Below are 18,955 nucleotides of genomic sequence, written 5' to 3'. Positions count from 1 at the left end.
TAAAAAATAAAAATTAAATATTAAGCTGTAAGCATATACAACAGGGTCAATTTGGATTATTAATATATTTTAGGACAACTGCACAATAATATTGGAAAATGTATACTCACTGAAAATATACTTTCCCTTTAAATCCTCCCTTCTTATATTTCATTACTCTCTATACAGCAGTCACAGGGCAAGCACCGTTAGATGAATATGCGCACCTCCTCCACGCTTTCATTCTGTAGAACACGTGTTATTTCCCTAACAATAGCCAGCATTAATGCTATTTTATTAAGCAAGGTGATGCCGCTGTTGTTGATCATTACGGGAGGAATGCATTTTTAATATGTCATCTCTCGCATTAGTTTTTTCCAAAGGCGTAAATGGATGGTCCTGCTGTTACTAAGTGTCGTTATGCGGTCGGGACAGCAGGCAGTGCGCTGCGGCCGTTTACTTATTCCGGTACGATTTCCAAAGTCTTGTTTCCTTATTACAAATCACAGGCTTATTCGAGCAATATTCTCCCCTTCAGTAATTTATTCATAATCAGTTCCTTGCCATGCCTGTTTGTTCACGACAATAACGGCAGATAAAAGGGACTGGGATCTGTGCATTAAACTGACCCTCTTAGTGACACACGCACCGCGCGTCTGAGTTGTAATGCGCAGCCCATTAATGCCTGCATAAAATGAAGCCGCATTTATTGTGATGTTAGCCGAGCTCTGCGTGTGTCGGGATGGGAATATTTATTAGGCCTGCTAACAAAACTGAAGAACTGTGTACGTAGAAATTGGGGTTTTGCAAAAATGCTAAGAGCTTGTTACCGAAATCCTTACAGATTTTGCAGAGATGCTTGTGCTGCACTGGACTGGGAGGGCGCAGCAAATTACCACTTCATGACCAGAGCTGATTAAAGTCCAGATACCAGTAGAATAAACTTACTTGACAGTAGTTCTATGATTCATTTGCTTACCTAAGGCAGGCCATACAGGGGTCGATTTTCGAAAGAATTTTCTTTTGAAAATCTTATCTAAAAATTTTCATTCGTATTTCGCACCATTAGTGGGTTGCAGCAACAGCCGATTTTCGTGCAGCAATCAAATTTGAGTAATCAGACATGTTGGAAATTTTTGGAAAAACTAACAATTTTCTAATTAATAATGGGAGAATCGTGCGAGAAATGTAATTGAAAAAGAAATGCGCATGTGCAAGAAAAGAAAATTCCAGGAAAGAAAAGAAGATTCCCAGCCACGAAAATTCTTTTCTGTAGTAACATGAGGTGAAATTGAAGGCTTGGTTGGCCGAATTTCGAAATCAATGGTGGCACCATCGGATCACAAAACGCACAAATTTTCTGATTTTCAAAAGAAAATTCTTTTGAAATTCGACCATGTATGGCCAGCCTACCTAATTTTTTAGTACTGTTTTTTAAAGTGTAGCTAAAGGTATTTTCTTAACCGCTTGCCGACCAGCCGCCGTCATTATACTGCGGCAGGTTGGCTCGTTCCCGCAAATCTCGTGAACTCAATTTTGTGGGGGCGCACGCGCGCTCCCATTGGTCAGCAGGAGAGCCAATCAGCGGGTCCACTGGCCACCCCCGATCGTTCACCTTAGTAACAGAACGGGGATCTGCCTGTGTACTTTCTGACAGGGGAGATCACACAGATCCTGTCTTTCTGCTATGAAAGTTTTAACTGGTTTCATTTTTTTTTCTTACTTTCTAACACTGTATCTCTGTCTCTGTGCACAGGTAGTGCAAGAAAGCAAGCCACAGTGCCACCTGCAGGTTGGAAAGTTTAGATTTATAGCATTTTTATTATCATTTTTTTTTTTTACTAGTAATGGCGGCGATCTACGATTTTTATCATGACTGCGACATTATGGCAGACACATCGGACGATTTTGACATGTTTTTGGGACCATTGGCATTTATACAGGGATCAGTGTTATGAAAATGCATTGATTACTGTAAAAATGTCACTGGCAGTGAAGGGGTTAATACTAGGGGGCGATCAAGGGGTTAATTGTGCTCCCTGGGAGGTGATTCTAACTGGTTCCTAGCTAATAGGAACAAACGATCTGTCACTCCTCTCAGAACAGAACACGGATTTGTGTGTTTACACACACACTTCCGTGTTCTGTCCCTCGTGCTCGTGATCACTCATGGCCGACGGTCATAGCGACCATCGGCCACGAGCATCGGCACCCCCGCAGTGCAGCAGGCATGTGCGCGCCTGCTATCCCGATCCCGTGAGCCAACTTATAGCTACGACGGTTTGCGGGATCGTGACGACCTGCCACAGTAAAATGATGGTGGCTGGTCGGCAAGCAGTTAAAGTACACTTCTGTTGCAACTCCACTTATATCACAGCACTACCTGCACAGAGTTTGCATGTTCTCCCTGTGCCCGCGTGGGTTTCCTCCAGGTTCTCCGGTTTCCTCTCACACTCCAAAGACATGATGATAGGTTAATTGGACTCCTGTCTAAATTGGCCCTAGTATGTGTAAGTATGAATGTGGTTTGAAGTTTTGAAGTTTGGTTGAACTAGATGGACCTGTGTCTTTTTTCAACCTGACTAACTATGTAACTATGTATGTATGAATGTGAGTTAGGGACCTTAGACTGTAAGCTTCTTGTGGAGAGGGACTGATGTGAATGTAAAATGTATATGTAAAGAGCTACATAATTTGACAGCACTATATAAGTACCTGTAATAAATAAGTAAATAAATATCAGAGCATCTCCAGCCCTCAGCTCCCCCTCCCAATATTAAAACTGAATTCAAATCTAGGTTGAAAAAAAAAATCTCTTGCAGTTGGGCTCCCCCCACAAAGCAAGGGATAAATGCTCATTTATATCTAGGGTACCAGCAGCAAGGATTTTACTTACCTACTTCCTTGCTCCCGTGGGCTCCTTTCTTGCTTTTAGACTGGCCCCCTCAGCCTCTTCTCTAATTCTTTCCAGTGGTCACAGGCACTCTGATGTCATCAAGTACAATGCAGGGCCATTAGCCCTGCATTGTAAATTAATTTTCCGAGGGACTGCCCATGACCTAGAGCATCAGGTGGAAGAGAAGAGTGCCAGCTGTCAGGGGAGAAAGGAATGAGGTAGGTAAAAATCCCTTTTATTGTTAACCCAGGCATTACAGGAACACTATCAGCATGGAGTTGACATGTTCTCCATACACTTGTATGGATTGCCTTAGGTTACTTTGTTTTCTTTCCACAATCCAAAGACATGCTGGTAGGTTAATTGGCTCCTCTCCAAATTAGCCCTAAGTACAGTATGTATGAACACATGTGAAGGATCTTAGATTGTAAGCTCTGCTTCCTCCAGCAAATAAAACTAAAACTGCTGTTAAACTGATTTTTGATATTTTGACAGATGCTGGATGTTTGATAGCGCTGAAATGGAAGCAACCCCCCCCCCCCCCCCCAGTTTCCCCTCCGCCTTACTTTCTCTCTTTTCTCTGTCTTCTATCAATTTCTGCATATCCATCTATTTATTTCCCTACCATAGTGCTTTAATAAAATGAAAAATGGAAGGATTGTCCTACGTTCTCCTCATGTTGACCAGTCTCATTAGGGTTTTTTCCTTTTAGAGCCTATTGAAGGTTTTGTTGCATGTATACTGGACAGATATACTCTGGAAAGTGTGTTTGATTGTTTATGTTCAGCTTTTATGTATAGACTGAGTTATGACTGTTCTTTGCATACTGGTGTGTCGCTAATCTTGTATCAATGACCTATTGTTTGGAATCGTTTTCCTGCTGAAAAAAATAAAATAAAAAAAAGAAAAAAAGAAAGAAATGGAAGTAACAGCTACCACCTTTCCGCATTGATCTTTATAAGCACATCCATGATATCTACAATATGGAGTACTTGATGGCTCATCTTCATAACAAGATTTCAAAGTTCAATAAGATCTGGCATCCTTGGCACCTCTTAGAAGCATGCCTGTCCTATTGACATTATGCTTAAGATGCTCTGCCGGTTCAGGGTTGTATGGGGGGTGTCCCATAGGATGGGTCTTGTCCTTAACAGATTCTTTTCCCTTTCCCTCTCTTTCCTTCCTCCTTTGCTTCTTTTTTCTCTTTTCTATCTTTTCGGGGTGGTCCTACTATTTATGATACAGCAGATTCCTCCACTTTACATTTTATTGTTTTGGTATGTTGAATGCTATGGTTGGAGGACTCTCTGGCACGTAATTTCACAGGTTCCAGAATCTTTAATATTCATGCCATAAGATTGGTGTCTTTATTACACCTAATTCCCTTGTTGAAATGCTGTTGGTCACCTTGGTAGATATTTTTTACAACACTGCTATATTATGATTATGGTACATGTACTACATTACTCCATTGTTGAATGTTTCATCCTGTATTTGCTGTGTAATCATTTCAAGATTACCTATATATTATTAACTATATATTTTTTTGTGTTCATGCAGGATCAGCAAAGGATATTTGGATTGCAATATGGGTATGCTCTATGGATTGACATTTACGTATTGGATGTAACCTCGGATTTTGCACTGGACTTGGAGTAAAGATCGAGGACTGTTTGAATACACACTACCAAAAATGAAGAAGGACTTTTGTTTACATGGCATTCTGCTATGCCTGGGTATCGCATACTGTAGTCACGTCTCATCGACGCGGAGGAGCAGTAAGTTAAGGCAATCTTATCATGGACACCATGAAAAGGGCAAAGAAGGGCAAGTATTACACAGATCCAAGAGGGGATGGGTATGGAACCAGTTTTTTGTAATAGAGGAATACACCGGACCAGATCCCGTGCTTGTTGGACGGGTAAGACTCAACATACTTTTTTTTTCTTTTTTGTTAGAAAATGTTATTCTATGTATCTATAGCAGGCTTTCTCAACCTTTTTACCCCAGTGGAACCTTTTGAAATGATTTCCAGATCTCAAGGAACCCCTGCAAAAAACAATCTATCGGGGTCAATGGAAAAAATTCCCTGTACATTTGTGACCAGTTGGAGGAATACCTCCCCTTACATTAGTGGTCTGAATTCCATCCTTAGAGATCTCTGGTGCCACTCTGCCAAGTGATTTTGGCTCTGAAACCATGCAGGTACCATTAAATGGGAAGCCAATCAATGACAGTTCAAGGAACCCCTACAAACCTCTGGAGGAACCCTAGAGGAACCCTAGAGTTCCACGAAACACTGGTTGAGAATGGCTGATCTATAGAATTATATCAGATTACAACGATCAGCATAAAAATGTCTTCTATTAAACACAATATTTATTGATCTGTAACAACCAATCAGGTGTTTGTTTGCAATTACTAAACACTGTTGTAAAGTTATTTGTTTTAGGCTTCATTGCTTCTGCTATATACGTTTTATAAGGGCCCATTCACAATTGCAAGTTGTGGCAGCGTGCATTTAAATGCCCACGTATTTTACCATGAGACATGACAGGGCACCACCTGTTTGTGACATGCATTATGGTGCCATTTAGTATGAATGGCACCTTAACGCATTGCACAGTAGAGGCCAATACACAATGTGCCATAGCGCATATACTTTACCATGATTAGTGGTGCGCTGTGGGTTTTTTTTTTTTTATTATTTCATCCCTTGTGGTTCTTTGGCAAACCCTTTATATAAAAGGACTGCCTGAACACAATGCACGTCATCACCTGCTATAACACGTGTGCATTAACACATTGTAACAGGATGCCTAAGTGTGAATGGGCCCTAAATGTCTCTAGCGAATGGATTTTTTTCTTTATGATTTTAAAAAGCTGTTACTGTATCCTGCTCATCTTCATTCTTTGTGCTACCTTTGCTAAAATGTGAAAGAGACTAGATTTAAAGGAGACCAAGCAAAACACAAAATCCAGCATGTAATATGCATACAGTATTTAGCTCACTTTGAATGCACTGTTTGGATGGAAATGATGATCTAAAAAGTCCTGGATTTGTAATAGCCCATACTACCTGTTTTTTTGGGTTTGGGATAAAGGACAAGCTATCATACATAAAGAAATGCCTGGAGCTGAAATTGCATCCTTTTTTCTCTTTTTTATTTTTTTTCCTTAATTTGGAAGAAGTATTAAAGCACTAATTAATGAGCTGCGCAGTTGTAGATGAACAGTAGGTGGCATGTCATGAAACCATTAACGGAAGACTCAAATTTTAGTTATGATTTTATAATTTATTATTCCATACTGAGGTAGTTTAAAAAATACTCCTAATCTATAAAGTCAGGGTGCTGCCAAAGAGGAAAAGTGAGTCAACAGCCTTAGGCGGCACTCAGTCGGGACTGAGACCAGCATGCCCGGTATGTGCACTTTGTCCTCTCAGCTGCTCAGTAATATTGCCCTGTATACACAACACCTGCACTCTAAGAACTAATGACATTGTCTGGCCCAGCTGCCTGCATCCTTGCAACCAGTGGCGCCGTGCGGCCAAGTTATCAGCTATATAGTTATCATTAGACATGTGCGATTAGTTTCGTATGAATCGAAAATTCGTACAAATTTTCGTATATTCGGGAGGATCTGAAATACGAATTGCTATGCTTCCGAATTTTGTACGAAATACGAAATTTCGTTCACGAATTTCGGATCCAAATTCCTAACGAACATTCGTGATTGTTACGAAACGTTAACGAACCTAAAAGTTAAAAACCCAGGAAGTCAGCACAGCACAGGGATGGTGGGAGCCCCTCATAATGATAAATTCATAATGAACATTCGCAATTGTTACGAAAAGTTAACGAACCTAACGAAAATTCGTATTTTGTACGAAATTTCGGACTAGAATTACGAAATACGAATTAATTCTAATATGAAATGGAATGGAATGAAACGAAACAAAATTATTGACGGCGCACATGTCTAGTTATCATTCTAGCAACCGATGCTACACAGCCTTACAGCATCATTGGTTGCTAAGATGCTGGCAGCTAGACCACAGTGTCAACGTCCTAGCAACCGATGGAGTAGAGGGCGGCATGGGAAGGCAGTTAACCTAGGCTCACCCCTGGGTGTAGTTAACAATTGATGAGTGGTAGATTCATCTGTTGTTATCCTCTGTAGTGAATCACTATAACATAGCTAATACCACTAACCACAGTGGAAGTAAGTTATGATTCAGATGTTATAATTCTTCAAGCTTTAGCAGCCTGTTACAATTTTTTAAATTAAAGTGGTTGTAAACTCTCCCCGACAACTTTGTCCCATGTAAATCAGCATAAAAAACCCTAATGAACACTGCTTGTAGATATCTTCTTACTTGCTTAGTATTGTTGTAATCCTTTTTGTTCTTTAGAATAACTTCACTGAGCATGCCCAGATCTCCCCTGATTTACGGCACACTCTGTGTACTTATCTCTCTATTATCAGATCTTCCTACGGCACAAATCTGAAATCCCATGAGACTGCATAATCACTAAGAGCTTCATACTACACCCCATGTAACCATGTGACATCACATACAGTGTAAACTTGGGCATCGGACAGGATTACTGCAGCCTTGTCAGCTGAAGCTGTTAAGACTGACACAGGCAAACACTAGATAATAGGCACAAGTAAATACTATGAAATAAAACAAGTCAGCTATGAGCAGTGAAACAGCCATAGAAACGTTGTATTGAGAAGGAGGCTTGGTTAACAGTACAGGAAGTGCTCAATGTAAGGTCGGAAATACACTCTACTGTGGACTCAGAAAACAATACTTAAGATGGCGCTGCCTAACCCCTAGAAACAAGTTTTTTAAAGTTTCTTTAAACAGTAATATGCGATTTGGGCTGGATTACAGTGGCTATAGTTTGATAATTACTTATTATAATGGACTAAATGAAAAGCAGCATCAGAGTGGGAGAGTTTACTTCCTCTTTAAGGATTTTATTTGTTGAATAAAGTTGTATGAATGCATTACATGAAAACATTGCAGTAGCACTTATAACAGTAAGGTGGCAGTGCAGAGTGATCAGTCTTCAATAAAATGTATTTTGTTAACTATACCAGGGGAAAATTCATATATGCTTTGCTTGCATTCTTGTATATAAAATATAAACAAAATATAAAATATTATGCAGTACTGGAAAGATTTTACAAGGGGAATAGTGCAAATACCAATTAGACATTCCCTGTGAGATTTTTACTTTTTTAATTTGGATCATATTCCTTCCAAATCTGATGATCTAATTCATTTGATTTAAAAAATGTTCTCTAATTCTTACAATTTTTATCGGTTATATTATTTTTATAATATATCAGTCATTGTATTTTCTTACAAAAGTGTATTGCTACGACTTTACATTCAGGTGTCAGTATGGCGCCACGTAGACCATGTCCTGTCATGTGACCTGCGCTGTCACAATAAAGATGACATTATTTCATCTTGCTTTTATCATGTGTCCTCTAAACGCCAGATGAGGACACCGATTATGAAAATCAACAAAACATTATTAAGATTTACAAATATGTTTCACACTGCGGATATTGCATTATTCATTACCTGTACCGTCTCCCAAGACCTACATTTCCAATAATCTATTCTTTGTATTTTTTCCCTAATGATATCCTTAATTTTTCACCCAGTTATTTCTATAGATTTCCAATACAGTCCTCATAACTGAATTGATTTAGAGCAGCGGTGTGGACAAGGAATGCATTTTAGTTTATCCAGACACAGATAAAAATCTAACAGATGAATTAATATTTCAGGGCTGTGAATATACATACCTAGTTCTTTTGAGGAGATAGATATTCTAATAGAATGACCTTGTACGCATTGCTATTTGATTTGTTGGCAGTATGCTGATTTGCTAGTAACATAGAGGAGTACCAGATCTAGACTCTGGGTTTAAATCTCATTGGGAAGACTGCTCTGAAATGAGATGAATCCAATCTTCTTTTGATCATATAGGATAATATTTCCACATTTCTGCACAATGTCACTATTGCTGCAAAATTTCTTGCTACGACAGATCACTTTTCCAATATTTTTTATCCTTACTGCATGTGATTGAGCGGACTACTCTGCCAGATCAACCTTTTTTTTTCTGACTTAAGGTGGAACTGAACTGAAAAAGTAAAGATTTTCTCATTTATAGAGAACATCTAGAAATATTAAATGTGCCTAAGCAGTACCCTGAAAAATCTACCTTGTTGACTCATGCCGTGTACACACGGGCGGACTTTTCGACTGAACTGGTCCGACGGACCGAATCCGGCGGACAATCCGACCGTGTGTGGGCTTTATCGGACCTGCAGCGGACTTTTTCGGTCAAAAATCTGACGGACTTTAGATTTGGAGCATGTTTCAAATTTGTCCGACGGACTCGAGTCCGGTAGAAAAATCTGCTCGTCTGTATGCTAGTCCGACGGACGAAAACCGACGCTAGGGCAGCTATTGGCTACCGGCTATCAACTTCCTTATCTTAGTCCGGTCGTACGTTATCACGTACGAATCCGTCGGACTTTGGTGTGATCATGTGTAGGCAAGTCTGTCCATTCAAAAATCCATCGGAAGTCCGTCAAAAGTCAGTTGAAAGTCTGTCGGACCAGTCCGTTCGAAAAGTCCGCCCGTGTGTACGCGGCATTAAAGTGACTATACAGCTTTCATTTTTTTTAAAGAAAATAACAAACATGTTATACTCACCTGCTCTGTGCAATGGTTTCGCACAGAGCAGCCCAGATCCTCCTCTTCTTGGGTTCCCTTGCTGGTACTTCTGGCTCCTCTACTTTGGTGAGTGCCCCATAGAAAGTCTAGGGGGATACTTATGCGAGTTCGCTCCCGAGGTCGCCCTGTCTGCAGCTCGGCCCTGCCCCTGCTCCCTCATCACATGGAAGAGAACGCATACATACGTCACGCCTGCATGTGTAAACAATGTTCAAACCACACATGTAAGGTATCATCGCGAACGTTAGAGTGAGAGCAATAAATAAATTCTTTAAAGCGCCGCCTATTGAGATTTTTAAGTACCAAAGTTTGGCGCCATTCTATGAACATGCTTAATTTTAAAATGTGACATGTTGGGTATCTATTTACTCAGCGTAACATCATCCTTCACATTAAACAGAAAAATTGGGCTAATTTTACTGTTTTGTTTTTTTTTTTTATTCATGAAACAGTTTTTTTTCCCAAAAAAAACACATTTGAAAAATCACTGTGCGTTACATAAAAAGTTTTATTCCCTAGGGTCTCTGCTAAAAAAAACATATATAATGTTAGTGGGTTCTGAGTAATTTTCTAGGAATAAAAAGATGATTTTTACATGTAGGAGTGAGGTGCCAGAATAGGCCTGGGCTGGAAGTGGTTAAGAATGTAAAACAACAAGTGGGTACTCACAAACATGTGTTTGACACGAGCATGTCTAGAGACACAGACGAGACCTCCTCCAATACATCATACTCAACTAATGGCATGGGAAGACCTCTAAACGTTCATAGATGGCTAATGTGTTTCGGGGGTCAGGCCCTCTTCCTCAGAGCTAAAACTTTAGCTCCTCTGTGTCAAACACATGTTTGTGTTTTTTTACAGAGGGTTTCTTACCTTAATGCATAGAATTCATAGAATGCATTAAGGTAAAAAACATTTAGGCTTTATATTGGTGGTGCTAGATCTAAGGTACTGCTGCTTCTGAATGCTAGTCTTAGTAGATTTTGAGAGAGACCTTGAAGGTATACCTGAAGGTATATAACATCCAAAAGAACAACTGAGAGGTTCTGAGATTTCATTCCCTATCTATATAGAACTGTGAAAAAGAGAATAATCATTCAAAAAACACACTGGCTCTGGTTAGGCAGCTCACAACCCAATGTGGCTACCCTCCAGTGGGTACCTAGAATATCATCCAAAGCAAACATCAAGCAGTTGTCACTTCCGTGGTTCACAGATAAAAAAACACCCAAGAAGTTTAAAGAGTCGTAACCCCTTAGTTTACTATTACTGCCAATGGTGCTAGGAACACTGATACTAATTGATTCTCCTGATTCATTAACACCTTTTGTATACAGATTAACATAAGAAAGCTATTTCTTGAGTTTATTCATTTTCTTGATTATAACTCAAGCCCTGTTGAAGGGAAAGTGTTTTTGGCACCCAAAACTCGTTACCTCATTTATAACAGTGAACCATAAACATGATTTGGGCTCCTTTACCATTCGGTTTGGTGCTCCTTCTGTTTGATGTTTGATTTGGGTTCTTTCTGAAGGGTCTGATCTGGGGAAAAAAATCACTGCTTCTACCAAGATGGCTACCTCCACACAGAGACACTGCAAAAAAAATGTAGGGATCTTGACCTAAGCTGTAGTGTCCCTATCCAAATGTACTGTTTACAGCTAAGCTTTGTTTATTCTGTCTAGATTTGTTGGGTTTTTCTTAAGCCCAAGGATATTGTTTGCTTCTGCCTGATTCTACCATGACCATTTACTGAGGGCTTTTTGCTACAGATGTGGACTGGGAAAATTTATAAGTATTTGGGGTTTGCCTGTTGAGGATTTGTGTGTGAATGGTCAAATCCTTTTTTTCCAGGCCCACTGCCCGGGGGGCATAGCTGCTGAGAGGTCCAGTCCTTGCTTCTCATTCCCTTTGCCTGGGGGAGGGAGCTGAAGAAAAGTTCTGTTCAGATTGTTGCTCATCTGGGCTTAAAGGTTCTCAACTGGCCTATGAGGAAAGTCTAAAGATTCCTTACCTGATCTGTGGCAGAGGCTGAGGATACTTAAAGGTGGCCACTTGTCTGTGCCTGCAGAGGCTTACAAATATAAAAAGATATCCCTAATCCTCTATCCGTAGACAATTGAGCCAATACATTGGATGAAAAAAAATTAAAGGTGTTGATGTCTGTCTGCCTTTGGTGGGTTGGCGAGTGTCTGAGTACAGCTAGGGTAGAGTAGGTCACACGTAGAGAAAGCAGAAGAGCCAATTAAACTCCAGCGGCTCCTTTGAGGATCATTGCTACACAGACAGTCAAAGTCAGTAACAGAAAAAGATCATCTGAAGGTAGACCACAGGCAGTGCTGGTGACTACTACTCTAGTATTTTGCCCTCTCTCTGCTTTTTTTTTGGGGGGGGGCACACCTTCCAGATATCAGTTCCTCTTTAATTTCATGGGTTTATCATAGTCAGCACAAAACTTCAATTATTTTTGCTGAAATTCTCACACAGCAGCATAAATCAGTTTGTTCTGAAGACTTTTATTGCTTTAGAAGGGTTCAAACCAGTGGTCAGAGGTGGACGGAGCAGACAGAACAAATGTGCAATTTATCTTGTGTCTCCATATAGCTTAATAAAGTGGAAGCTTCGGAACTCTTGTATGAATTGCAGACTAGCAAATGTGTACCTGTTCATTGAGAAAGTAATTCAGAATAGTGGTGTTGAAATACTTTGGATTTGTGTTCAGATTTGGATATTCATCCTGGTAGATACACTATATTGTTAAAAGTATTTGGACGCCTGCCTTTACACGCACATGAATTTTAATGGCATCCCAGTCTTAGTCCGTAGGGTTCAATATTGAGTTGTCCCACCGTTTGCAGCTATAACAGCTCCAACACTTCTGGGAAGGCTGCCTACAAGGTTTAGGAGTGTGTCTTTGGGAATGTTTGACCATTTTTCCAGAAGCGCATTTGTGAGGTCAGGCACTAATGCTGGACGAGAAGGCCTGGCTTGCAGTTTCCACTCTAATTCATCCCAAAGGTGTTCAGTCAGGTTGAGGTCAGGACTCTGTGCAGGCCGGTGAATTTCCTCCATCCCAAACCCGCTCATCCATGTCTTTATGGACCCCACTGACAGCTGAATGAGTAATCGGTTGTTCAGCTGTTAGTGTGGGAATCCCACTGACAGATTAAAGAACCAAGCCTGAAAGTATCGGTCTCAGGTATTGAAGCATTTGCACGAGTATCGATACTCATGCAAATGCTTAGTATCGGCACCCATACTGATGTGATGTCTCAGGAGATTGTGTGTAGCACCCTCTAGTGTGCTTCTAGCGTTTGTGCAGACAAATTTATGTTAGGACTCATGCTTAGTTTATGAGTCTGGAATTGGGTCAGGGTTTACTGCAGGTCAGGCTGGATGACTCACAGAGGCAGGTCACTGGTACCTCCCCCCTGGATCTGGAGGTTTGGAGAAACTTCTAGAATTTAGGGGGCATAGGCCAGGGTGGCTGATCTGCAAACTTGAGGAAATTTGGCCAATCCCCAAGCAGGGTGCTCTGGCATGGTGGCTGAGTCAGCCCTTAAAAATGGGGAGCCATGCCAGCAGGACGGTCAGTGGAGGATGGAGTGCTGAGGAGACCTAGGAGTGGACCTTGGTGGCCTAAATGTGGACCTCTGTGTCTGGGGGGGGACTCTGCCTCCAGGTTGCAAATCTTGCCTAAGGAGCATCAGGGCAAAGAGGACAGTGTGAGTACATCAGCACACCCAGGAATTCACAAGGGGAGAAAGCAAGCATTTAGGAGGACAGCGCTATGCTTAACCCTTCCTATCCCTTTCCCTGTTGGGAGATCTTCAAAGCAGCCAGGTAGGCTGGTAGTTCCTGCAGCAGTAGAGCTGTGAGCAGTTTCTACGGTGGAGTTGGAGATATTCTTGAATGTAGCTTACAACACATTCTGCTATGTTCTAAAGGGACTGAGAGTTCCTAGTCCTCAAGGGGCTTTTTGCTTTTGATCACCAAAGACTGTCAGTGTCCAGAAAGGAGGTTCAGGATCTTGTACATAGGGAGGTAGTTGTCCCCATTATTGTTTTGGTCAAGCAGAGAATCCCATAATACCTAATCCAAGTTATTATCTCTAATAAAACAACAAAACCAAAATCAGAGACTGATGAAAGTGAAAAATGCATGTCTCATGGCTGTGCAGGAGTAGGGGAACCAGTCATCAGCAGCCCTTGCAGGGGGTAGTGCTACAGGTGGGAGCCCATTCATAAAGCAGACAGGGTGGAGCTTCATTGCATCACTGGGGGCTGGACTGCCTGAACCTGGGAGAGACATTCGGCTGAGGAGGGCCAAGATGGCGGTGACACCTGAATGGCAGATTGCTGCAGGACAATGCTGGATCTCCTAGACATGTGATTATGCATTTTTAAGGTGGTTCTACAAAATATTGAATCAGGGGGGCTGAATACAAATGTATGCCACACTTTCCACATATTTATTTGTAAAAAAATGTGAAAACCATTTATCATTTTCCTTCCACTTCACAATTATGTGCCACTTTGTGTTGGTCTTGCACAAAAAATCCCAATCAAATACATTTACGTTTTTGGTTGTAACATGACAAAATGTGGAAAATTTCAAGGGGTATGAATATTTTTTCAAGGTACTGAACGTGTATTATAAATATTTATCTGCTGTTCGAGAGTTTTCCTTTGAATCCCAGCAGTAGTTCTGCTTTCTTAGGTAATAAAAGTGATAATACACCGCTGTTCTTATTCAATAATATGTTGAAAGCAACAAAGCTCTATCTGCTGAGTTTAGAACCCATAAGAAGCATTCACAATTCATGCTGACCTGACTCCACGAATTGGAATTTCCATTGGTTGCCCAGGGTCATGCATTTGCACTTGGCACTTTGTTCCTCTCACTGTATAATGAATAATTTTGAATGTCTCTAACAGCAGAAAACCCACTGAGGGCGACTGGGGTCACATATTTCCAAGTCCCAGGAGACCGGCTGTCAAACACCCTAAAGTGAAACTGAAACAATAAAAAAATCTGCACAACCATGCGGCAAGAACACTTTATTCTGCTGACTCTTTGTTTATTTCATTTAAAGGCCCCATTACCATTTCCTGTGTCAGGGTGCTTCCATCACTTCCATAAAGAGTCCCAGTAAATGCTCCATTTATTACTCAATATATTCATGCTAAGGGCCTACAATGAGCTTAGTGCTGCTGACTGAGTACTGTGAGCTCCAGTTATGTTGGATTTCAAATCCCTTCATTGTTCATCCTTCATGTACTGTACATGAAATATGTCCGCTGACTGACCGTAATACTGCGCACATTCAGCTGATGGCAAATCAATAGAATCAGTCTCCTCAAAAATAATAAGTCATTATCTGTTTATAAGTCTATATATTTTTTTATAATTTCTATTATCTATCTATCTATCTATCTATCTATCTATCTATCTATCTATCTATCTATCTATCTATCTATCTATCTATCTATCTATCTATCTATCGCTTTTTTTCAGTGGGAATGCGGAGGAGGTACATAGTTCTTGGAACCTCCAGCAATGAATGTATGTACTGGCAAGTGGAGCTTGGGCATGTTGGAGTGTCTGTTGTTGGTGGTGGTGGCGGGGTAGTCTGTTATTGCTGGGGAGGATCTATTGTTGTGTTATGGGGGGAAGGTGTCTATTACTGTTGGCTGCTGGAGGGTCTATTTTTGTTGAGTGGGGAGGTTTATCGTTATTGGGGTGGATTCCTTATTTTCTGGCGAGGGACCTATTTTTGTTGGGGTGGATTTACTGTTGCTGGTGGGGGGGAATCTATTGTTGCTGGTGTGGCTCTATTGTTGTTGGTGGTGGATCTATTGTTTCTGGCCGGGTGTTCTATTGTTGCTGGTGTGGCTCTAATGTCGTTGGTGGTGGATCTATTGTTTCTGGCGGGGGTTCTATTGTTGCTGTTGTGGTGGGAGCTGATGTCACATTCTGCAGATCTCAGTGAGAAGAGCTCTGAAATCTGATTGGAAGGAAAGAACCCCCCCTTGACACAGCACACAGGAACAGGGCTGATGCTGTCAGTCACAGGCTGTGTGCTCCCTCCATTGACATCTTTTTATCTTGTGGTGTCAGGAAAATCTGTCAGAAGTGACTCATGCAGACAGGGCCAAGACAAGGGGTGGGGAGGGGCAGCTGCCTTGGGTCCAATGTTGGTGGTGTTGGGGCACCTCCTCATAGCACACCTTTAATCAATGGCTTGAAAACAGCAGCCCACAGATTAATTTCTGCTCTGACAAATACTGCTTTCACGCCGTGCTCCAACATGCACACTCTCCACCCCATCTGCCCACTGCTGACTCGAAAAACACACCATGCATATGCAATTACCTTTTAGCTGCTAGAAAGCAAGTAATTAGCCAGGCATGTGCAGCGCACACTTCATGTCATGAACAAATGGATCAAGGGGGCAGAGAATGGGTTTGGGGAGGTACACCGATTCTATGTCATGCATTAGCAAAAGGGGAGGGGGATGCAGTTCTACATCCTTGCCCTGGGTGCTGGACAAACCAGTCCTACTACATACTGATAGTAGAGGAATGAGGCAGCAGACAGAACTGACACTTAGGGGTTGATTTACTAAAGGCAAAAAGACTGTGCGCTTTGCAAAGTGCAGTTGCACACTGTAAGAGCAGTTGCTCCAGAGCTTAGTAAATGAGCAGAAGCTCTGAAGACTTTCATCAACCAATCATGTGCAAGCAAAAATGTATGTTTTTTTATTTTCCTTGCATGTGATTGGGTATTCTTTGCAAAGTGAAGCGTTATCTCATTTACTAAGCTCTGGAGCAACTGCCCTTGCAGAGTGCAATTGCACTTTGCAAGGTGCACAGTCTATTGGCCTTTAGTAAATCAACCCCTTAGTACTCTGCATTTAGACTAGTACACACTATAGAGCAGCAGTCTCCAAACTGTGGCCCTTTGCTTGCCTTTATCTGGTCCTTGGGGCACTATTCCACCCACTTACACCAACAATAGGGCATAATGCCTGTGGCTGATACCAGCAATGGCACACTATTCCTTCCACTGACACCAGTTAAGTGCACAATTACTCCCACTGACACCAACAATTGGGCACAATTCCTTCCATTGAGACCAAGGATGGGACTTAATCCCTTCCATTGATACCAATGATGGGCCACTATTCCTCCCACTTAAATCCAACAATGGGGCACTATTCCTCCCACTGACACCAGTGAAAGGGCACAATTCCTCCTGCTGACACCCACAATGGGACACAAATCCTTCCATTGACACCAAGGATGGGGCATTATTCCATTCATTGACACCAAGGATGGGGCACAGTTCCTTCCATTGACACCAATGATAGGTCATAATTCCTTCCACTAACACCGACAATGGGGCACTATTCCTCCCACTGACACCAATGGAAGGGCACAATTCCTCTCACTGACACCGACAATGGGGCACTATTCCTCCCACTGACACCAATGGAAGGGCACAATTCCTCTCACTGACACCAACAATGGGGCACAAGTCCTTCCATTGACATCAAGGATGGGGCATTATTCCATCAATTGACACCAAGGATGGGGCATTATTTCGTCAATTGATAACAACGATGAGGCACAGTTCCTTCCATTTACACCAACGATAGGGCATAATTCCTTCTACTGATACCAACGATGGACCATAATTCCTCCCACTGACACCAACAATGAGGGTAGAATTTCTTCAATTGACACCAATGGTGGGGCACTATTCCTCCAACTATCACCATCAATGGGGCACTATTCGTTCCACTGGCACCAATGATGGGGAACTGGTCAAAAAGGAAAAGGTCTGAGGATGGGAAACTATTCCTTCTAATGACACCAACAATGGGGCACTAGTCCACTCACTGACACCAAAGATAAGGCATTGCTTACTCCCACTGTACATTTTCTAATCCCACTGACCACAGTCCGGCCCTCCTAACGTCTGAAGGACAGTAAACTGGCCCTTTGTGTAGAAAGTTTGGAGACCTCTGCTATAGAGGGATATGCTTTGTTCATATTTCATGTCAGAGATTTACTGCCATTTAAATGCAGCTGTGTGCATGGGGGCATAGAGGCATGGAAAACCCCCACCAGATCTGTAAAAAAAAGAAAAAAAAGAAAAAAAGAGAAAATGAAAAATGCTTTTTTTGCAGCCGTTTGCATGAGCCTTCAGATGTTACTGCGCTGAGCGCTCCACATGCTATTTATTCTTATAGGCAGAATCCAGAACATGGTGAACATTATCTAAGTTTGATTAGCATTAGGCTTGGTTCACATTTTGGAACACACAAAAATACGTGTGTCATCAAAATACATTGATTCCAATGAGCCCATTCAAATCTGTTTGGTGTCATAATAAATGAGGCAAGTCTGATTTTCAGTGCATTTTCATGCGCTGTGATGCCCAATAGAATAATGAAAACATGTAAAATGCTCTAAAACGCGCAATAAAAAATGCACCAAAAAAAAACCTGACAAAAGCGGACACGGATAGATGTGAACTAGAAGATTTCAAAGAATGCTAATTTAGGGCTTGCCTTTAATAAAACACGATTTTGCGTCCCGATGAGTTTGCCTGCTGGAAATAATGCAAGCGTTTTCTATACCAAAACCGTGCGCGGTTCCCCGCTGGGACGGAGTAAATAGATGGAATCAGTTATAGAATATTCAGCCATCCCATACTGCTTTATTTCTCACTCCTGATTGTTCTGGTACTTGCTCTCAGTTGGATTTCAGTGAAATGTTTATCAGCAATATCATTTCTGTATTTGGCCAGTAAATGTTTATTTGGGATGTGCATGCCTGCAAGCAGAATGGCTTCACATGCAGGAAAAACGGGCTTGTTAAAAAAGCATTTCATTCCATCTCTGGTTTAAATCAACTCAACAGTATTTGCATAGTCACATATAAGAATTCCGTTATCATTTTTAAAAATTGGCTGTGGTTCCTTCGAAAAACACTTTGAGGTTTATTAACCACTTGAAGACCAGGCCTTTTTTCCTGAGACTTTTTCTTTACACAGTAAAGAGTAGAGTAAAAGTAGAGTAATGTACATGTTAAAGTAGAGTCATTTTTTACCAGAAAATTACTTAAAAACCAAAACATTTTAGATATTTTAAAGCAAAGGCTCTAGAGAATAAAATGGTGGGTGTTGCAATTTTTTATACCAGCAGTAGCGTTTTTTCAAATGCAATTTTTTGGTGAAAAAAATACACTTTAATTCATTTTAATGCACAAAAACACAATATAATACCCAAATGTTTGGTA

At 41.2% G+C, this 18,955-nt stretch overlaps 1 protein-coding gene across 2 annotated transcripts in view; it reads left to right on the top strand.

Moving 5' to 3' along the window:
* The window catches only part of CDH11 (cadherin 11), a 222,427-nt gene that overhangs the window by 133,633 nt on the left and 69,839 nt on the right, over positions 1-18,955 (top strand). For both annotated transcript variants that reach the window (XM_073605563.1, XM_073605562.1), the window contains one exon: positions 4,436-4,796. In XM_073605563.1, the coding sequence (XP_073461664.1) occupies positions 4,569-4,796 (228 nt within the window). In that variant the 5' untranslated portion in view covers positions 4,436-4,568. The remainder of the gene's footprint in view (positions 1-4,435; positions 4,797-18,955) is intronic.

Source organism: Aquarana catesbeiana, linkage group LG11 (genome assembly GCF_042186555.1).
Source record: "Aquarana catesbeiana isolate 2022-GZ linkage group LG11, ASM4218655v1, whole genome shotgun sequence".
Classification (NCBI taxonomy): domain Eukaryota; kingdom Metazoa; phylum Chordata; class Amphibia; order Anura; family Ranidae; genus Aquarana; species Aquarana catesbeiana.
The sequence above is the reverse complement of the archived record's forward strand: the minus strand, read 5'-3'. Positions and strand labels throughout refer to the sequence as shown.